This window comes from Eretmochelys imbricata, chromosome 1, assembly GCF_965152235.1.
Source record: "Eretmochelys imbricata isolate rEreImb1 chromosome 1, rEreImb1.hap1, whole genome shotgun sequence".
Taxonomy (NCBI): Eukaryota; Metazoa; Chordata; order Testudines; family Cheloniidae; genus Eretmochelys; species Eretmochelys imbricata.
This window is the reverse complement of record NC_135572.1, coordinates 225,384,576-225,402,820: the sequence shown is the minus strand read 5'-3', so window position 1 is coordinate 225,402,820 and position 18,245 is coordinate 225,384,576. Positions and strand designations below refer to the sequence as shown.

Below are 18,245 nucleotides of genomic sequence, written 5' to 3'. Positions count from 1 at the left end.
AGAATTGTATGTCCCCCTACTCCGTTTTACCCACATTTTGCCATATATTTCATGTTATAGCAGTCTCAGATGATGACCCAGCACATGTTCAGTTTAAGAGCACTTTCAGTGTAGATTTCACAAAATGCAATGTGGGATTTTTAACCAACCCAAGGTTTAAGAATCTGAAGTACCTTCCAAAATCTGAGAAGTCTTAAAAGAGCAACAACTCCAATGCGGAAACTACAGAACCCAAAACCACCACAAAGAAAATCAACCTTCTGCTGGTGGCATCTGACTTAGATGATGGAAATGAACATACATTGGTCTGCACTGCTTTGGATTGTTATCGAGCAGAACCCATCATCAGCATGGATGCATGTCCACTGGAATGGTGGTTGAAGCATGAAGGGACATATGAATCTTTAGTGCATCTAGCACGTAAATATCTTGTGATGCCGGCTACACCAGGGCCATGCGAACACCTGTTCTCACTTTCAAATGACATTGTAAACAAGAAGCGGGCAGCATTATCTCCTGCAAATGTAAATTGTTTGTCTTAGCGATTGGCTGAATAAGAAGTACCACTGAGTAGACTGGCAAGCTCTAAAATTTTATATTGTTTTATTTTTGAATGCAGTTTTTTTGTACATAATTCTACATTTGTAAGTTCAACTTTCATGATAAAAAAATTGCACTACAGTACTTGTATAAGGTGAATTGAAAAATACATAAATACAAAGTGAGCACTGTACACTTTTTATTCTGTGTTGTAATTGAAATCAGTATATTTGAAAACATCCAAAAATATTTAAATAAATGATATTCTATTTTTGCTGAACAGTGCGATTAATCATACGATTAATTGTGATTTTTTTAATTGCTTGACAGCGCTAGTCATAACCAGCGGAGCAGAGTTAAGTGTAGAGAGGTAACCTGTAAAATGTAAAAATAACATATATAAATTCAGTGTCAGCACAACGTAGGTACTATAAACCACATGCTACTGACATAAATGGGCCTTACATTTGGTATCTTCAAGAAACAGAATCATATGATAAGTGCATGTATTATTCACTGTAATAAATGTACAGTGTAATTAGGGCAACGGATTTTATGGTAGGTGTATGTATTGTGATACAGCATGGCCAGAGGGCAAAAGGAGAATGTTATTCCCTGTAGAGGGAAGAAAGTTTGCTATAGATTAATTAAAGCACCTGAAGCCAACTGGAGCACCTGAAGCCAGTCACATGATAAACCCCCCGGCTTCAACTGGACAGGAGGAGGAGTTGAAGCAGAGTGGATTGGTGTTGGAGCAGAGAGGAGTTTGGAGGGAAGCAGAGGAGAGTTTGGAGAAGTGCTGTGGTGGGCTAAGAAGACCAAGACCCTAAGTAAAGGGACACCTGGTTTGTGCAGAAGGAGGGCAGGAAGCCCCACAAGCTGAAGGACAGGAGAGGGAAGTAGCCCATGGGAAGGAACTGCTAGTTTAAGCTGTTTACCGCTATCCCTAGGGCCCCTGGGCTGCGACCTGGAGTAGAGAGCGGGCCCCGGTCCCTCCCTCTCCACTCCCCTCCTCTAGGACACTCGTGGGGCAGTTAATACCCCAGTGCCCTGAACCCCCCCAAGAAGAGAAAGCGCGAGACTAATCAAAGTAGTGCCGGCAATTTGCCACACGTGGTGTTAGCAGTGGGATCTACGCGCTTGGGACTTAAACTAGGATTAGCCAAAACCCTCCTGTCCCTAAAATGGACGACGTGGTCAAGGCCCTAATACAAGCCACCACAGCCCAGCAGGAGGCTACCTGGGTCCAAGCAACCGCCCAACAGGAGGCGACTCGGATGCAGCAGGAGACTAATCATCTGTTGATGAGTCAGGCTGCCCAGGACCGAGCCCTGCTGCAAGAGCTGGTGAACCAGATGAAGACCTTTATGGAGCTGAACCACAACTGCGACGGGACCCAGACTATACGAGCCAGCCACTGCCTACAGAAAATGACATGGGAGGATGATGTGGAGGCATACCTCCTGGCTTTTGAAAGAGCAGCCCTTCAGGAGGCCTGGTCTCGAGATCAGTGGCCTGGTATCCTCACCCATTCCTGTGTGGGGAGGCCCAGAAGGTTTATTACGATGTGGCCGCGGAGACTGCAGCAGATTACCCGCAGCTGGAGTCAGAGATCCTGGCCAGAGCTGGAGTAACGACGGCGTTGCGAGCCAAGAGGTTCCATGAGTGGCAGTATACAGAGGACAAGACACCCCGATCACAATTGTTTGACCTGGTTCACCTGACCCGGAAATGGCTACGCCCTGAGACCCTAAGCTCTGAGAACATGATGGAGCTCCTGGTACTGGGCCGGTACATGAGGGGGCTACCACCAGGCCTCCGGGTTTGGGTTGGCCAGAATGATCCCTCCACCTATGATGACAGCCCACAAATTGTTCCAGACCCCACGGGGTGAGACACGGCAAATCAGGAAGCCAGTCCCAAACCCAAGGCCTTGGACTATCGAGAACTCCAGGAGAACCATAACTTGGAGGAAAGACACCGAGGAATGGCCCGAGGCCGAGAAGGGACCTGGGGGTTTGGGAAGAGAGGGCTGGGGGGGCCAGCCAAATAGCCCCAGGCAGAGGGCAGCAACCAGAATAAGGGGGCGGTGTTACGAGGGTGGGGAATTGGGGCGTATAGCAGCCCAATACCCCAACAGGGAAGAGCCTATGCAATGTAATCTGGGGGATCATGGGGAGCAATGTGGCCTAATCAGCCTGGTAGGGGTCACAATGACCTCGCATGGGTATACAAGATCAGTAAAAATGAATGGAATCGAAACCGTAGCATTAGTAGATTCTGGGAGTGCTGTCACGCTGGTCTCGGGGAAGTTGGTGGGGCAAGAACAACTAACCCAGACCAAAAACACAGGGGTAACATGCGTTCATGGCACCGTAAATTTCTACCCCACAATCCCGGTACGGATTGAGATCCAGGGGAATACTACCGCGGTGACTGCAGGGGTGGTCCCCAGGCTCCCCTACCCTGTCTTAATTGGTAGGGACTTCTACGAGTTTGAGAGCTTACTCCCCCCAATAGAGCCAGGGGAAGGTAGCAACCCCTGGGCTGAGACGGAGGCACCTACAGATAGCCTCACCCCAATGTTTGCCAAATTTGCCCCACAGTTATTCTCACCCCCCGGAAAACCCTGAAAGTCTAGGCTAGAAAGGAGGGCAGATAAAAGATTAGGGACCAAGATTCTAGCAGAGAACTAGAAAACCTCCCTTGTTGGTAAGTGAACCCGTTCAGGAGGCCAGGAGATAATTCAGACCAGTGAGGACTCGGAGGTGGTTCCTAGCCCCAGTAGGGGCAACCCAGGGGGCGGAGTAGAAACAGACCCCCTGGAATTAGGTCAGATGGGTACCGCATGTGAGAATTTTGGGCAGGACCAAGCCAATGACCCGCTATATGCGAATGTGAGGGAGGACGTAGTGAAAGTAAATGGTGTACCCGTGGAAGGAAAGACCAAAGGCCCAAGGCTATATTATATGCTCAAACGTGATCTGTTGTACAGGATAGCACAAATACGAGGGGAAGAAGGAGAGCAACTCTTAGTCCCACGGCAACACACAAGGGCAGTACTCGCTTTAGCTCACAGTTATCTATTTGGGGGACATCTAGGAGTAGACAAGACACTGGATAGAGTCCTAAGAAGGTTTTATTGGCCAGGAATACATGCAGAGGTCCAACGCTATTGTGCCTTCTGCCCTGAATGCCAGTTGCATAGCCCCTGACCTCACTTGCGGGCCCCATTAGTACCTTTGCCTATTATTGAGGTCCCTTTCGAGAGGATAGCCATGGACATAATGGGCCCACTGGAAAGATCGGCACGGGGCCACCAAAACGTACTAGTCATCCTTGATTATGCCACACGGTATCCAGAAGCCATTCCTTTAAGAAACCCCACATCCAAGGCAACAGCAAAAGAACTACTCCAGGTTTTTGCCAGAGTGGGTATCCCTAAGGAGATCCTGACAGGCCAAGGAACACCTTTTATGTCAAAATTAATGAAAGACTTATGTACCCTACTCCACATCCAGGCCATATGGATCTCAGTCTACCATCCACAAACAGATGGACTGGTCGAGCGGTTTAACCATACCCTTAAAAGTATGATCCAGAAGGTGGTAGCACAGGATGGAAAAGACTGGGATACCCTTCTACCGTATCTAATGTTTGCTATACGGGAAGACCCCCAGGCATCCACTGGTTTCTCTCCCTTTGAACTACTATACGGATGCCACCCACGTGGAATATTAGGTATTGCCAAGGAAGATTGGGAAGAACAACCCAACCCAGGAAAGAATGTCATTGAGCACGTGACACAGATGAGAGAGCGAATAACTCAAGTAACCCCTATAGTACAAGAACATTTGGAAAAAGCACAAGAGGCCCAGCGGACATATTACAATCATCCGGCGAAAGTACGGAGATTTCAGTCAGGGGTGATGGTGCTAGTGCCGACAGCAGAAAGCAAACTCCTGGCCAGCTGGCATGGACCAGATGAGATAGTGGAAGCCATTGGGGAGGTGGACTATAAGGTCAGACAACCAGACCACCGAAGGCCAGAGCAAATCTACTACATCAACTTACTGAAGCCCTGGCATGACTGAGAGACGTGCCTGGTCATTCGGGGAGCTCCACCCAAGACAGATGACTCACAGGGGCAGGTGAAGATATCTCCTGAGTTAACTCCAGAACAACAAACAGAGGTCATTGATATGATCCAATGTAACCAGGATGTGTTCTGTACACAGCCGAGCCGTACGACACTGGTCCAACATCATATTGTCACCAGTCCTGGAGTATGGGTGACGATAAGACTGTACCAAATACCGGAAGCTAAAAGGGAAGAAATTAGGACAGAAGTGAAGAAGATGCTGGAACTCAGGGTTATTGAAGAATCTGACAGCCAGTGGTCCAGCCCTATCGTCCTAGCCCCAAGCCTGATGGCACCCTAAGATTTTGCAACGACTTCCAGAAGTTGAATGAACTATCCCAATTTGATGCCTATCCAATACCACACATTGACAAGCTAGTTGATCAGTTAGGCAAGGCCCAATACCTAACCACTCTGGACCTGGGGTCGGGAAGGAATTTTCCTCCAGGGCAGATTGGAAGAGGCCCTGGAGGTTTTTCACCTTCCTCTGTAGCATGGGGCATGGGTCACTTGCTGGAGGATTCTCTGCTCCTTGAAGTCTTTAAACCATGATTTGAGGACTTCAATAGCTCAGACATAGGTGAGAGGTTTATTGCAGGAGTGGCTGGGTGAGATTCTGTGGCCTGCATTGTGCAGGAGGTCAGACTAGATGATCATAATGGTCCCTTCTGACCTTAATATCTATGAATCTATGATATTGGCAAATTCCCCTGGCTGAGAATGCCAAGAAAAAGACTGCCTTCTCTACACCCGATGGCCTGTTCCAATACACTGTCCTCCCTTTCGGACTCCATGGGCCCCCTGCAACATTCCTACGACTTATGGACAAATTGCTGCGACCCCATGCCAGGTATGTCGCCGCCTATCTAGACAACATAGTCATCCATAGCCCTGACTGGGAAACGCACCTAGGAAAAGTAGAAGCGGTACTAGGCGCCCTGCAGAAGGCCGGCCTCACTGCCAACCCACTCAAGTGCGTGATAGCATTAGCTGAGGCCAGATACCTCAGGTATGTAGTAGGGAGAGGTTTGGTGAAACCCCAATGGAACAAAGTGGAGGCAATACAAGGTTGGCCTTGACCAGTCCGCAAAAAGCAGGTCAGAGCTTTTCTAGGGATAGTAGGATACTATCAGAGATTCATTCCTCATTTCGCCACAAGAGCAGGGCCATTGACGGATTTGGTAAAGGCTCGGGGCCCCGAGATAGTAAAGTGGACTGATGCGACAGAAGGAGCATTTGCAGATTTAAGGACGGCCCATTGCTGCCATCCAGTACTCATAGCCCCAGACTTCGAGAAGGAATTCATCCTACAAACAGATGCCTTGGAGGTAGGACTAGGAGTCGTCCTTTCGCAGATGGTAGGAGAAAAGGAACACCTGATCTTGTACCTCAGCCGGAAACTACTCCCCAGGGAACAAAAGTACACCGTCGTTGAAAAGGAATGTCTGGCGGTAAAATGGCTATGGCAACTCTCCGCTACTACCTACTGGGGCGGCGGTTTACCCTTGTGACTGACCACGCCCCACTCCAGTGGATGCACAGAAACAAGGAGAAGAACGCAAGAGTGACTAGGTGGTTCCTATTCCTGCAGCCCTTCCATTTCCGGGTACAGCATAGGGCTGGAAGCCAACAAGGCAACGCTGATGGCCTATCACGACAGCACTGCCTCTAGTCCCAAGTAGCCCAACCCCATGGTGTTGAGCAGTGGGGGGATATGTGATACAGCATGGCCAGAGGGCAGCAGGAGAGTGTTAGAAGGGAGCCTTATTCCCTGTAGAGGCAAGAAAGTTTGCTATAGATTAAGTGAAGCACCTGAAGCCAATTAGAACACCTGAAGCCAGTCACATGATAACCCCCCTCCCTCCCCCCAGCTTCAATCAGACAGGAGGAGGAGCTGAAGCAGAGTAGATTGGTGTTGGAGCAGAGAGCAGTTTGGAGGAGTTAAAGCAGAGTGGATTGGCATTGGTATAGACACACACACAAACACATATGATAAAAAAAAAATCCAAACAGGACACTCGTCTGGACACTCCATTTTCTGCTCAGGAGAGGATGAGAGAACAAACACATGACCGATGTTAGCTAAATTGCTTAATCATCCAAGGAGACCAGAGCTGTCTCTGTGCCAAGAGCCAGCCTGAAAGTGGTTCAGAAAAACAGAGGATTCCCGATAATCCTACAGTTATTTTCCCACATATTAAAGTGAAGAACTGGAAGTCAGTAGATATGAGTTGTATCCCTGGCTTTGCTACAGACTCACTGTGTGGCCTTGGGCAAGTCATTAAAGCTCTTAATGCCTTGTTTTCCATATCTGTAAAACAGGGATAATACTCCCCTACATTCTCTTTTATACAGTTTCTCCTACCGTGCTCATCACTGCAATATCTAAGTGTCTCCCAGTAGTGCATTAAGCAATTTAACTAACATCGGTCATGTGTTTGTTCTCTCATCCTCTCTCCAGCAGAAAATGGAGTGTCCAGAGGAGTGTCTTATTTGGAATTTTTTTTATGATATGTGTGTGTGTGTGTCTATATATATATATATATATGTGTGTGTGTGTGTGTGTGTTCAACCATATTGTTATTTCTCTCTCTCTCTCATATACACACACACACTCACATACACACATTGCTATATGTTTATCTTAAGGCCAAAGAATTGCACCTTCCACTTAAAGTGGAAGGTGATGAGGTGTGAGACGGTCCGTAGTTCCTGGGATCCTTCATTCCACAGTCACAGACCAGCCCCTGAGAAAGTTCTGTCTCCTGCAGCTCCTCCAGGGGTTTCTGAGGATAGCTATATTCTTGTAAGGGAGGCACTCAGGTACTACGGTGATGGGGGGGGGCATAGAAATGCCTATGAATACAGCACCCAGCACAATCAGGTTGTGGTCCATAACTGGAGCGCCTAGGCACTATGATATTATAAATAAGAAAGAACGATCAAAATAAATTCTCATTAATCTCCCAAAAATGGGCTGTTAGAAAGAGGGTGATAACTGAGGTGCAGATCAGCTACACAACCAAGGACCAAGAACTGGTTTTTTAAGAGACACACAAAACTATAAAAGGAGTACTTGTGGCACCTTAGAGACTAACCAATTTATTTGAGCATAAGCTTTCATGAGCTACAGCTCACTTCATCGAATGCATACTATGGAAAGTGTAGAAGATCTTTTTATATACACACAAAGCATGAAAAAATACCTCCTCCCACTCCACTCTCCTGCTGGTAATAGCTTATCTAAAGTGATCATTCTTCTTACAATGTGTGTGATAATCAAGTTGGGCCATTTCCAGCACAAATCCAGGTTTTCTCACCCCCCACCCACAACTTGATTATCATACACATTGTAAGAAGAATGATCACTTTAGATAAGCTATTACCAGCAGGAGAGTGGAGTGGAAGGAGGTATTTTTTCATATTTTGTGTGTATATAAAAAGATCTTCTACACTTTCCATAGTATGCATTCGATGAAGTAAGCTGTAGCTCACGAAAGCTTATGCTCAAATAAATTGGTTAGTCTCTAAGGTGCCACAAGTACTCCTTTTCTTTTTACGAATACAAACTAACACGGCTGTTACTCTGAAACCACACAAAACTATGGTGCTGAGGGTCAGACTGAAAGCTGGTGGCTTCCTGCCCTCCCTTATAGTGGTACTGACAGTTTTAACCACTAATCAAGCATGCTCCTGTTAAATTTTCAGAACTATACGAAAACTGCAGGTAACAATTATAATATAATCCAGTAAGTGTTATTTACACATTTTTACCAGTTATCCCTGCTATTCAAGTATACCAATGGACACTGCCAGTTTGCTATAGCTCAGCCATGGAACAGACTCACTCAGAATGAGGGGAGAATTGAGGGGAGACCATGAGAAGTTAAATGGCATCATGAAGCCACCAGACCCAGAATGCATTACAGATCAGCTACGGAACCGTGGGGGTGGAGGGGTGGCTGTTGGAAAATGTATGTCTCTGAGGTTGGCTCTGAAATATTCTCTCTGGCTGCCAAGGGTGGAATCAGTGACGAGTGACCGTGCTGCTGTCAGGGACAAGGAACTGGGGTCTGCTCCTGGCTATTCCTCCCATACCCATTGTCATCCTCCATGATCCACAGAGAAGAGTGTCAAAGGAAACAAGGCTGTGCCTGAAAAAACAAACCACAGGTTTCAAGTAAATTCTTTCACTTCTCCCACCCATGAGTATCCTTCTGTTACACAAAGAAACCTCCCTAGAGGCTGCTGGAGGATCCCTGTCCCAATTATAGATGACGGAGTCTCTACCCAGTTGCCTAGGTCAGCTGACAAGTGCCCTCTGCAGGGTGCTCTCTATACAAGTACCCTCCATGGTGCCTCCTCTCTGTGTGTTCTGGGGGTGGGGGGAAATTTCAAGGGCAGTTCTGGGCCTACACTGCCTTACCACGCAGGGAGCAATGCCCAGTATTGTGGCAAAGGATATATTTCTTCCCTTGCACTAAATATTACTAATCTCCCTTCCATTCCTGCCACACCTCTGCGTGCCTATGATAAGTCCAATTTGTCACAGTGGGGTAAAAGGGCTGTTTCAAGCTGGTGAGCCATAAGTACATTTATTCCCAAAATAACTAAATTGCACAATCTAAAGAAACAAGAAATGGAGGGGTCACATCTTAATAACTGTCTCTCTTAATAACTGTCTCTCCCCCATTCAGGGACATGACTCCCACTTTTTAAATCATGGGTTTCCCTTAAAGTTACATGAAGACTTCAGAGAGTTTAACCACGGAATCAATTTTTGATAGGAATACTGCTGGAATTCTTTGTGTGAGCTTAGAACCGACATTTTGCTCTAGAAAGAGAGAAGGGTTAAAAGAAGAGGCTCCTGGCTCAGCTTTTGCGGTCAGATGCTTTGTACACCACTTCTCTTTGAGAGCCTAGAAAAAGAATATCTTCACATTCCTTAACAAGGGGTAGACGTTCCCTTCCAGCTTTTCATGCCTGTGTCTTACCGACAGAAAGCACAAATTTCCTAGGTTTCTTTCATTAGCCAGAATATTTCATTTAATAAAACAAGCAACTAAAACATCAATACAGAAGCTATTATTCTCCAAGCCCCATGTATATCTAATAAGTAAAAAGAAAAGGAGTACTTGTGGCACCTTAGCGACTAACCAATTTATTTGAGCATAAGCTTTCATGAGATGCATCCGATGAAGTGAGCTGTAGCCCACGAAAGCTTATGCTCAAATAAATTGGTTAGTCTCTAAGGTGCCACAAGTACTCCTGTTCTTTTTGCGAATACAGACTAACACGGCTGCTACTCTGAAACCTGTCATTACTTATAAGTAGTTCTTTAAATTGAATAAACATGCAGGCAAATCTGTAATGACCAAATATAAGAATACATTATAATAATTTTATTTATAAAATTTATTTATTTATTTATTTATTTATTTTGCATCAGTATTGAGGTCTAGCCTCTACGAAATACTGTGAGCCTAACTTCACAGAGCTGAGCCTAACCTCACTGGCTATGTACAGCTCGCTTCCGCACAATCCATGTCTCTCAGCTTGTCAGGGAGTCTCAAAATGTTCTTAGGTTTCTGTTCTGAGGAATAGAAACTGAAAGGGAGAAAATGCACCAGTAAAACAAACAGTCTCAGAGGCTGTAGTGAGCGAAAGCCATGGCTGCCGGTTGGAACAGAGGTAAAGGTGCAGGATTAGTGTATATGTGTGTGTATGTGTTTGCAAGTATACGTGTGTGTGTGTATACAGTATTTTAGTGCATTTACGTGTGCAAATGTCTATATCAATTTATGGGTGAATATATGTATATGCAGCTCTATGGGCGTATATATGTATGCCTATCTGTGTGGCTATTATGGCTCTATGTATATGAGATATACATAGATGGTAAACAAGTTGGAGCTGTCTATCTCTGTGTTTTACATCTAAAATGTGTTTTTAGTTTCTAACTTAGCAAAGATAAACAAAATCACTGACAGTAAAATGATTTTTTTACATAAGTACTAAAAGAATACTTCTTACAAAGACAAATGGTGAGCTAAAGCTGTGGTAGATTGTACTGTGTTGTAGTGGAAACATATCCTGGTTTTATCAAAGTTATAACAAAGATTTGGTTTTTATTAGTACATCCCATTGGCCCCCTCTTTCTATAAACAGTTCAGATTTTTCTGTGTGTCTATGCATATGTGTTTGTGTGTGTCTGTATAGGCTTGTCTGTATTTGAAAACTTACCTCAGTGTAACTACGTAGTATACGTATGTGTATAATATATGCATATGTGTTCTTTATGGGACTGAACCAGTGCCTAATTTGTACTGGGGCTTGGCCCTGGCACCGCTAGACATGGCAGTTCATAGCCCTGGCACCTCTGGACTCCTGGCCATCAACCGCTGCTCTCTGGCCACCCAGCCAGTGCTTAATTTGTGCTGGGGCTTGCCGGTGTAATGATAGGGAGGAAATTGTGGATGTTTTCGACCACAAAACCCCATCCCTCCTAATTCGCAACCCCTGGACCAGGCGGTAGCAAGTCCTGAGAAGTAGCCAAGAAGGTCACGTTTGCCTGGTGGAAACTGCAACTAGCAGCAAAACAGGAGGGTTTCTTTGTGTGACGCTACACCTGGCTGAGCCCCAGCATCTCATTCATTACAAATTAAACACTGGATTGAACCACATTCCATGGAAGTCAAGGGGAGTCTTTTCACTGATTTCAATAGACTTTGGTCCAGGCTGTAGCTGAGTGTGTGTTTGTGCATGTCTTGAACTTCCCTGTGTGCCACTATCTTAGCTTTCAGGTTTGAGCTGAAAATGATTGTGGCATGAAAATGGTGGCAGAAAAAAGCGCTGATCTAGGAATTTCAAAGACATGGGGATTTGTTATTAAGTCCTGGCACATAGGTTGTAATGAAAATTTTAAATGTGTCCTACATTTTAAAAAGTTTGTTCTCAATGGTCTTGAGCCATATTTCTCTAGTTTTGTTTTCCAAGGTTCTTAAAGAAAATAACAAGGGACTGTTATTTTTTTCCAAAACAGAAATAACATAACTATATCTCCTGGGAAATATCAAATTAAAAATTTAAATTAATAATGATTATTAAGTTTATTTTAAAATATTAATCAGAAAGTCCACATTTAAAGTAAAATAAAATAAAAATAAATGAAAGAACAGTTCTTTGGACATTGGTAGGCTCTTACAGTTATACATAGAATTGAGAGCCTGAGTCTGATTGATTTTAATGAGCTTTGGATAATGTCCTAGATATTTATTATTACTTATTAATATGATTATTTTTATTTTATTTATTTATTTCACTGTTACTTAACAAGTAATGGGCATTCTCCCTCATGTGCACATAGTAAAATTAATGGCCATATTTGGGACCAGGATGATCACTTATCACCTTCACTATCCTCAGGATACTGCACATTAGCAAGGAACTTCTTCAGTATTCAGCAGTACTGATAGGAATTGTCCATTGAGAAGGAACAATTGTAGGCCACATGGTCCCAGGGAGGATGCATTGAGAGGCCTCCCTTTCTCTGTCTTCCCCTATGTTTCTCTCAGTGCACCAGGTGACTCTATTCTCTTTCCCACAGATCATGTATGCAGAGGCATCACAGATGGGTGAGAATGAAAACTCCATACCCACATCCTCCACAAGATTTACAGAGAACGTGGGAGCTGGGAAGGTTCAGATCTCATTCCCCTCTCTTCAGTGTGATACTAGATTTAACTCTCCATCTTCCCCACTCTCTTTCTTTTCTCCCATCACTATCTCTAAGTCTCCCTCTATCCTTCTGGGAGTTCCCTTTCCATTTATCTGTGCCTCCTTCCCATCCCTCTCATTTTTAACTTTCGGTGACTGGCAAGCTCTTAGCGATAAAGCTGCAGTCAATTACTCTTTGGAATCTCTCTCATGTTTCAGGGGGAAGATACTCCAGGAGACATTTATAGACAGTTATGACCCAAGTGTCCTTCGAAGGGTGCAATACATGCTCTACGAAATCAAGTGGAGCACTAGCAAAAGGCTCTGGCAGAGGTGTTGCCATAGCACTCGCACGGAGCATGCTGAAATCCACTTTATAGAAGATGTCTTTCAGGAGCAAAGATCTGATCCTTCTGTCCACTGCTCCATCACCTGGTATATGTCCTGGAGTCCCTGTGGGGATTGCTGCAAGCAAATCAGGGATTTTCTGAAGGAACAGCCTAATGTGAATCTAGTTATTTATGTAGCACGGATCTATTGGCACAAAGAGGAAAACAATCGTCAGGGTCTACGGAGCCTGATGAACATTGGAGTATCCATCCAAGTCATGGACCTCCCAGGTAATGACTCATAGAGTTATGTGGACTAGATGGGATAGAAATGGGACATGGGGCATTTTTCTTCTAGGTCTCTGGTTCCAGTTCAGCCCTGGTCAGTGGCCATGGATGACTCCATGGAAGTTGTAGAATGGATTATGGAATCTTTTCCCTTCTAGGTCTGTGGTTCCAGCCTGGCCCCAAGTCTTGGGGGATAGTGCAGTGGGTTACAGAGCTTTTGTCCTTTAGGTCTCTGGTTTCAAACCTTCCCCTGAGTGTCAGTGACCGAAATGCAGTAGCTGACAGCCATTTTTTGACCTATGTGAAATATGCTGGTGTTTGCAGTCCAGTTCCTAGCAGTACAGATAAAAATCACTAAAATCTCCATCCCTGCTGGCACTTGCTGATCCCCTTGTCCCAGCAGAGAGGCTGAGGCATAAATGAGCCATGAAGAGTCAAGGCCCCTTTTCCTGCTAGGGGCGGGAACTCAGAGCTGAGGCACACTGGTGAGCCGTGTGTGTGGGTGAAGCTGGTATGACATTGCCACTGTTTCTAGGGTTCTAGTCAGGGAATAAACAGATAAATAAACACCAGCCTCCTTCCCGGCGCAGTCCATCTCCCATCTTTGACTTTCATTTGAGAACACAGTATTGTATTTAAATGTAAAGGGGATGTCTTTGCAGCTTTTTTCTAATCTACCCCCAGAGTAAAATCAGCTCACCCACGGAGAGTGTCCTCCTGCTGCTACTAATCATGAAGAAATAGATGATATTTTACTCTCCCCTCAATACATAAATGATTTGTCCCAGGTGAATAAGTGAATGAAATGTTGCAAGACTGGTTTAATGCGACCTTCCCTGGACAGAAAGATGGACAAGGCCAGGAGAACATGAGGCCCAAATGCTGTAGTCTCCTCAGCTGGTCCTGTCTAGCAGAAGCATTCTGCATGGCTCAGATTAGTCTTGCTCCCTTGAGATTGACTGACCTTTGTGTATACTGAGTCCACTGATACCTCCTTCAGCACATGACTGATTTGCTCCATTTTCCCAGTTTATAGCTACTGTTGGAGAACATTTGTCAATGATGAGGACAAGGATGAATATGATTATTGGCCCAGGCACTTCGCTCCATGGATAATGCTATATTCTCTCGAACTCCAGTCCATCCTTCAGGTCAGTAGAACTTTAGGGATTAGGAAATTGCATGCAGAAATGATCCATAGTCACATGCAGAACCAGAGGAGGATTAAGATTTATTGGGGCCCTCCCCGACACCATAGGGCCCCATGCCCTGCTCCTCCCCTTCCCTCAAGGCCCTGCCCCGTGGCCTGGCCAGAAGTTGGGCCCTGGTAAGAGCTGCCATGGGAACCTGGACTGCTGTGGGGAGCCCCAGACCCTCCACTTGCCCTGGGTGGTGTACCTTGAGGAGCGCAGGGACATGGGCTGGGGGCTGCTCTCAGGCACACCCCCACCTGCCCAGGACAGGTGGCAGGCCCAGGACTCCACACAGCTGCCCAGGCTCCCTGGGAGGCTCTTACCACAGCTTAAGGCAGTGGTCCCGTAAGGGGGACACACAGGAACACTTGGGGAGATGAGGTGGGGCCTAGGGTCAGCCCCAAAGGGGGTGGGCAGGGAGCACCACCCAGCCCTGCTGTGCCCCAGGTCCACTCTAGCCCTCCGCAGCCCTGCCTCCGGCCCCAGCTATTGCTCTGCTCCCAGCCATGGCTCTGCTCCTAGCTGTGGCCCCAGCTGTGCCTTCAGCCCCGATCCCAACTGCAGCCCCTGGTTCTACCTCGACCCAGGCTCCTGCACGCTTCTCTGGCTCTGTTCCTGGCCCCAGCTCCCAGGGGGACACAGACTGGGTAAAGGGGGGGTGACTGAAAAAGTTTGGGGACCCCTGGCCTAGGGTGACGATACATCCCCTTTTGGCCCTGGACATCATGACTTTTTTGGCAAAACTGGGCATTTGTCCCATTTGCTCTTGTCAATTGATCATCAGCTGGCAAGAGCAAACAGGACAAATGCCCAGTTTTGCCAAAGGAGGGGGCGGGGTGTGTGGCAGGGCTCAGGCCAGCCATGCACAGGGGAGGAGGGGGCTCAGATGAGTGGCTTGGGCCAGCTCCGTACGGGGTGAGGGAGAGGTTTGAGCCAGCTCCATGAGGGGCAGAGGACAGGGGCTTCAGCCAGCTCTGTGCAGGGACGCAGCAGGGGGAAGGGAGAGGGGCTCTGGTGAGCAGCTTGCCTACCTCCGCATGGGGGACTCCCTACCTCATGCTCCGTCTTCTGGCCTGGCCAAGGGCAGGGGCTCAGGGAGAAGAAAAGCAGGGAGGGAAGGAGCATCAGGGCGTGGATCCAGAGTTCCAGTGTGCCTGTGGGGGCCCCCAAATTGGCCGGGGCTTCTGGGCACAGGCCCCATTGGCTTGTGCGGTAATCCGCCACTGTGCAGAACCCAGTGTCTGAGCGGGACAGTTCCTTTACCTCCTTGAAAAGCTCAGTGATTCCAAGAGCTGAGCTGTAACACACGGTGACTACCACATGAGCTCATGGGGACACTAAAAATGTGTTGGAAAACTCTCAGCACCTGAGGAGATCAAAGAGCTGGTTGGTTGGAGGAGAAAAAAGGGTCTTCACACCTTGGTGGAGTTTAAACACCTCTGTGGTTTGCTTTACTGCAAAACAGCGTACATGTAAACAGTGTCCTGTCCCTTTCAGGGACAAAAACAACAGGGTTTTTCCTCAGCCCAAGTACAAAGCGAGTTCTAGAGCATGGCTAGACAAGTTCCAGACAGAGAACCCCCCCAGTTCTTCTCTCCCCTTTCATCCCATCCTCGATCTAGAGACCCTTCTTCCTGACCCTCCCTTGCAGACACAGCTTCCAACTCTACACCGCACATCCTTCTCTCAGAGCCCATTGACACTTACAAAACTGTTGTCAGGCCTTCCATCCCCCCAACCAGAGCTGGTTAACCCCTTTCCTTGCCAACATCTGGATGGGGTTTATATATTCCCTCCCAGTAATGGGGCCACTGAATGTTTCATTGAACTCCCCTGAAGTCTCTCCCCTTTCCAAATCACCCGTGTCGCAGGGTGATCTGTAACACGCAGTCAGGGTGTGAAGGGAAGAGCTGGCCAATAAATGATATTTCCATCCCATGGGAAATTCCAAGATGTGTTTTCAGTCTGCATTGGAACAAACCTGAGACCTTTTCAGTTTTTGTGTGAAAACCACAAGGAGGTGGAAGAGAGTGAGTGAGAGCACCCTCCCGAGAGTAGCCACCAGCCCGGCGTGTAGGGCACTCACACACTCCTCTGGGACACCCAGGCTATGTCTACACTACAAGCGATGCAGCGGCGGTACTGCAAATACGTCGCTGTAGCTCTGTAGCATAGACAGTACGGGGACGGAAGGGCAGTTTCTGTTCCTGTGGTAAATCCACTCCCTCAAGAGGCAGTAGCTATGGCAACAAGAGAGTTGGTTAACCCACTGCGCTGCATCTACAGTGGGGGATAGGTTGACCTAAGTACATCACGCATGTTATGAAATTTTTCACAGTTTTCGATGTAGTCTAGGCCCCAGGTTCAAATCCCTGGTCCTGATTGAGACATAGCAGGAACTTGAACCTGAGTCTCACATATCCCAGGTGAATGGCTATTTTGAGGTGGGGTCGCTCTCTCTCTCTCTTTCCCTCTCCTTTTCTCCCCTCCCCTCCCCCTCCACCTCCGCCATAGTGGACCTGAGAGATGTTCCCAGCAAAAGTTTCTTCACAACCGATATATTTCCACAAGACATTTTGGATCTGACGAATCAGCATTTTCTGATGAATAACCGTTTAGTTGGAATACTCCCAACCAGATCTAATAATGAGTCCATGTGACCATTAAGCATGCTTGGGAACCCGTTTGTAATTTGTCCTGGTTCTGAATGAGATTTGAAGCAATGAATATTATAGGTGATTGCAGTTACAGGGAGTTCCTCCTCTGTCCATTAAATCCCAGAGTGAGTCTAGAGTGCAAATGTTAAGCTGCCAACCTCCCGAAAAGAAATTAACTTCAGCTGTTGCTTTTCTCACCAGAACATTCCCTCTTGCTTAGAGATTTCAACAGATGAGAACCAGACTCCAGTTTTCAGCCTATGTGTAGAAGATGAGGAACAGAAAAGAGCACTCACATCAGCCAATCCCTGATAGCCACCAGTATCCTGGCCTGGGCAGCCAACCAGTCTCTGGAAGCCATGAGTTTATTGAACCAGGCCATCATGGGGGAGGGATGTTGATAGGACACTAGAATGTTTAATCATTTCCATTTGATTTAGTTACTCTTAGCCGTTTCCTTCCCATTGGTTCAGCTTGTAGCCTTTTGAAAAGTGAATCATGTTTACATGTTTAATGCTGTACAGGGACTGGGTCATGTTAACACCTGTGACTCAGTGTACAGGTTTATTCCATCACAGTTAACACAAGAATATCTTGCTTATTCTGCAGCCAATGCTGTTTCACCAAATGAACATAACGCTATACAGTTTGCTTTGTGTAAGCAGTTTATAAGGAATGAATTCATTATTCAATAACATATATAAAGACCTTAGAGAGGATTTATTCTCCAGGATTATTTTTCTGAATGATTTTTTTCTTAATAGATTTCTAGGTTTTACTTTCTCTGTCTTTTGTCAACATAGCATTTGAATAAAATATATATAATCTAAGGAAGCACTGCTTTTGTTTGTTTGTCTGTTCATTTTCAAAATGTAATTCATGTGGCACTGCTTAATAAACCCTTGTCGGTGCTAATATAAGAATGGTCCAGTGTATGACATCACAAACTGTTCTAAGAGTTCATTAAGTGGGAGGAGGAAGAGTCTGGTGATCACTCTTAAAATGAACTGACATTCCAAACTTTAGCTTTTCAAGCCCATAATTTTCCTCTAGGCCCTCACCTGGTCCTCATACTCCCTATATTGCCTTTCTTCGTAAGATCATAGAAGGCTGGTCTCATCCCACACACATCACATAAATGCAGACTTTAACATGCATTTATACAGAGAAGACACAGCACTGGGCAAGGACAGCAAATCTTTGCAGAGAATTTTCCCTGCTATTGTAAACCTAGGCTGTGGCGGTTCAATACAAGACAGGACACGGCTTTAGGCAAGCAAGCAGGCTGGTCTGCTGACGGGATTGCCCCTGTCAGCTTTTCCACCTCTCTTTTATTTCTCTCCTCCCTGCGCATTACATACTCTGACCACAAAAGGCATCA

General features: G+C 46.2%; 1 protein-coding gene across 2 annotated transcripts; it reads left to right on the top strand.

Moving 5' to 3' along the window:
- Positions 1–10,307: 10,307 nt before the first annotated feature.
- On the top strand, positions 10,308–17,701 carry LOC144269132 (C->U-editing enzyme APOBEC-1-like). 2 transcript variants are annotated; one of them, XM_077824639.1, is made up of 5 exons: positions 10,308–10,372; positions 12,288–12,315; positions 12,617–13,017; positions 14,044–14,165; positions 17,066–17,701. In XM_077824639.1, the coding sequence occupies exons 1-5, from the start codon at positions 10,351–10,353 to the stop codon at positions 17,174–17,176; spliced, it is 684 nt and encodes a 227-aa protein (XP_077680765.1). In that variant the 5' UTR covers positions 10,308–10,350; the 3' UTR covers positions 17,177–17,701. The 2 variants fall into 2 exon arrangements, with proteins under 2 accessions (XP_077680765.1, XP_077680759.1); XM_077824633.1 differs by lacking the exon at positions 10,308–10,372 and having other exon boundaries at positions 12,288–12,380.
- The last annotated feature ends 544 nt before the right edge of the window (positions 17,702–18,245 follow it).

Excerpts from the sequence above, each read along its gene's own strand:
- LOC144269132 (XM_077824633.1), top strand. The coding sequence starts at position 12,295 with ATGCAGAGGCATCACAGATGGGTGAGAATGAAAACTCCATACCCACAT. Across the intron at positions 12,381-12,616 it reads AGAACGTGGGAGCTGGGAAG|GGGGAAGATACTCCAGGAGA; the intron begins GTTCAGATCTCA and ends CTCATGTTTCAG. Across the intron at positions 14,166-17,065 it reads AACTCCAGTCCATCCTTCAG|AACATTCCCTCTTGCTTAGA; the intron begins GTCAGTAGAACT and ends TTTTCTCACCAG.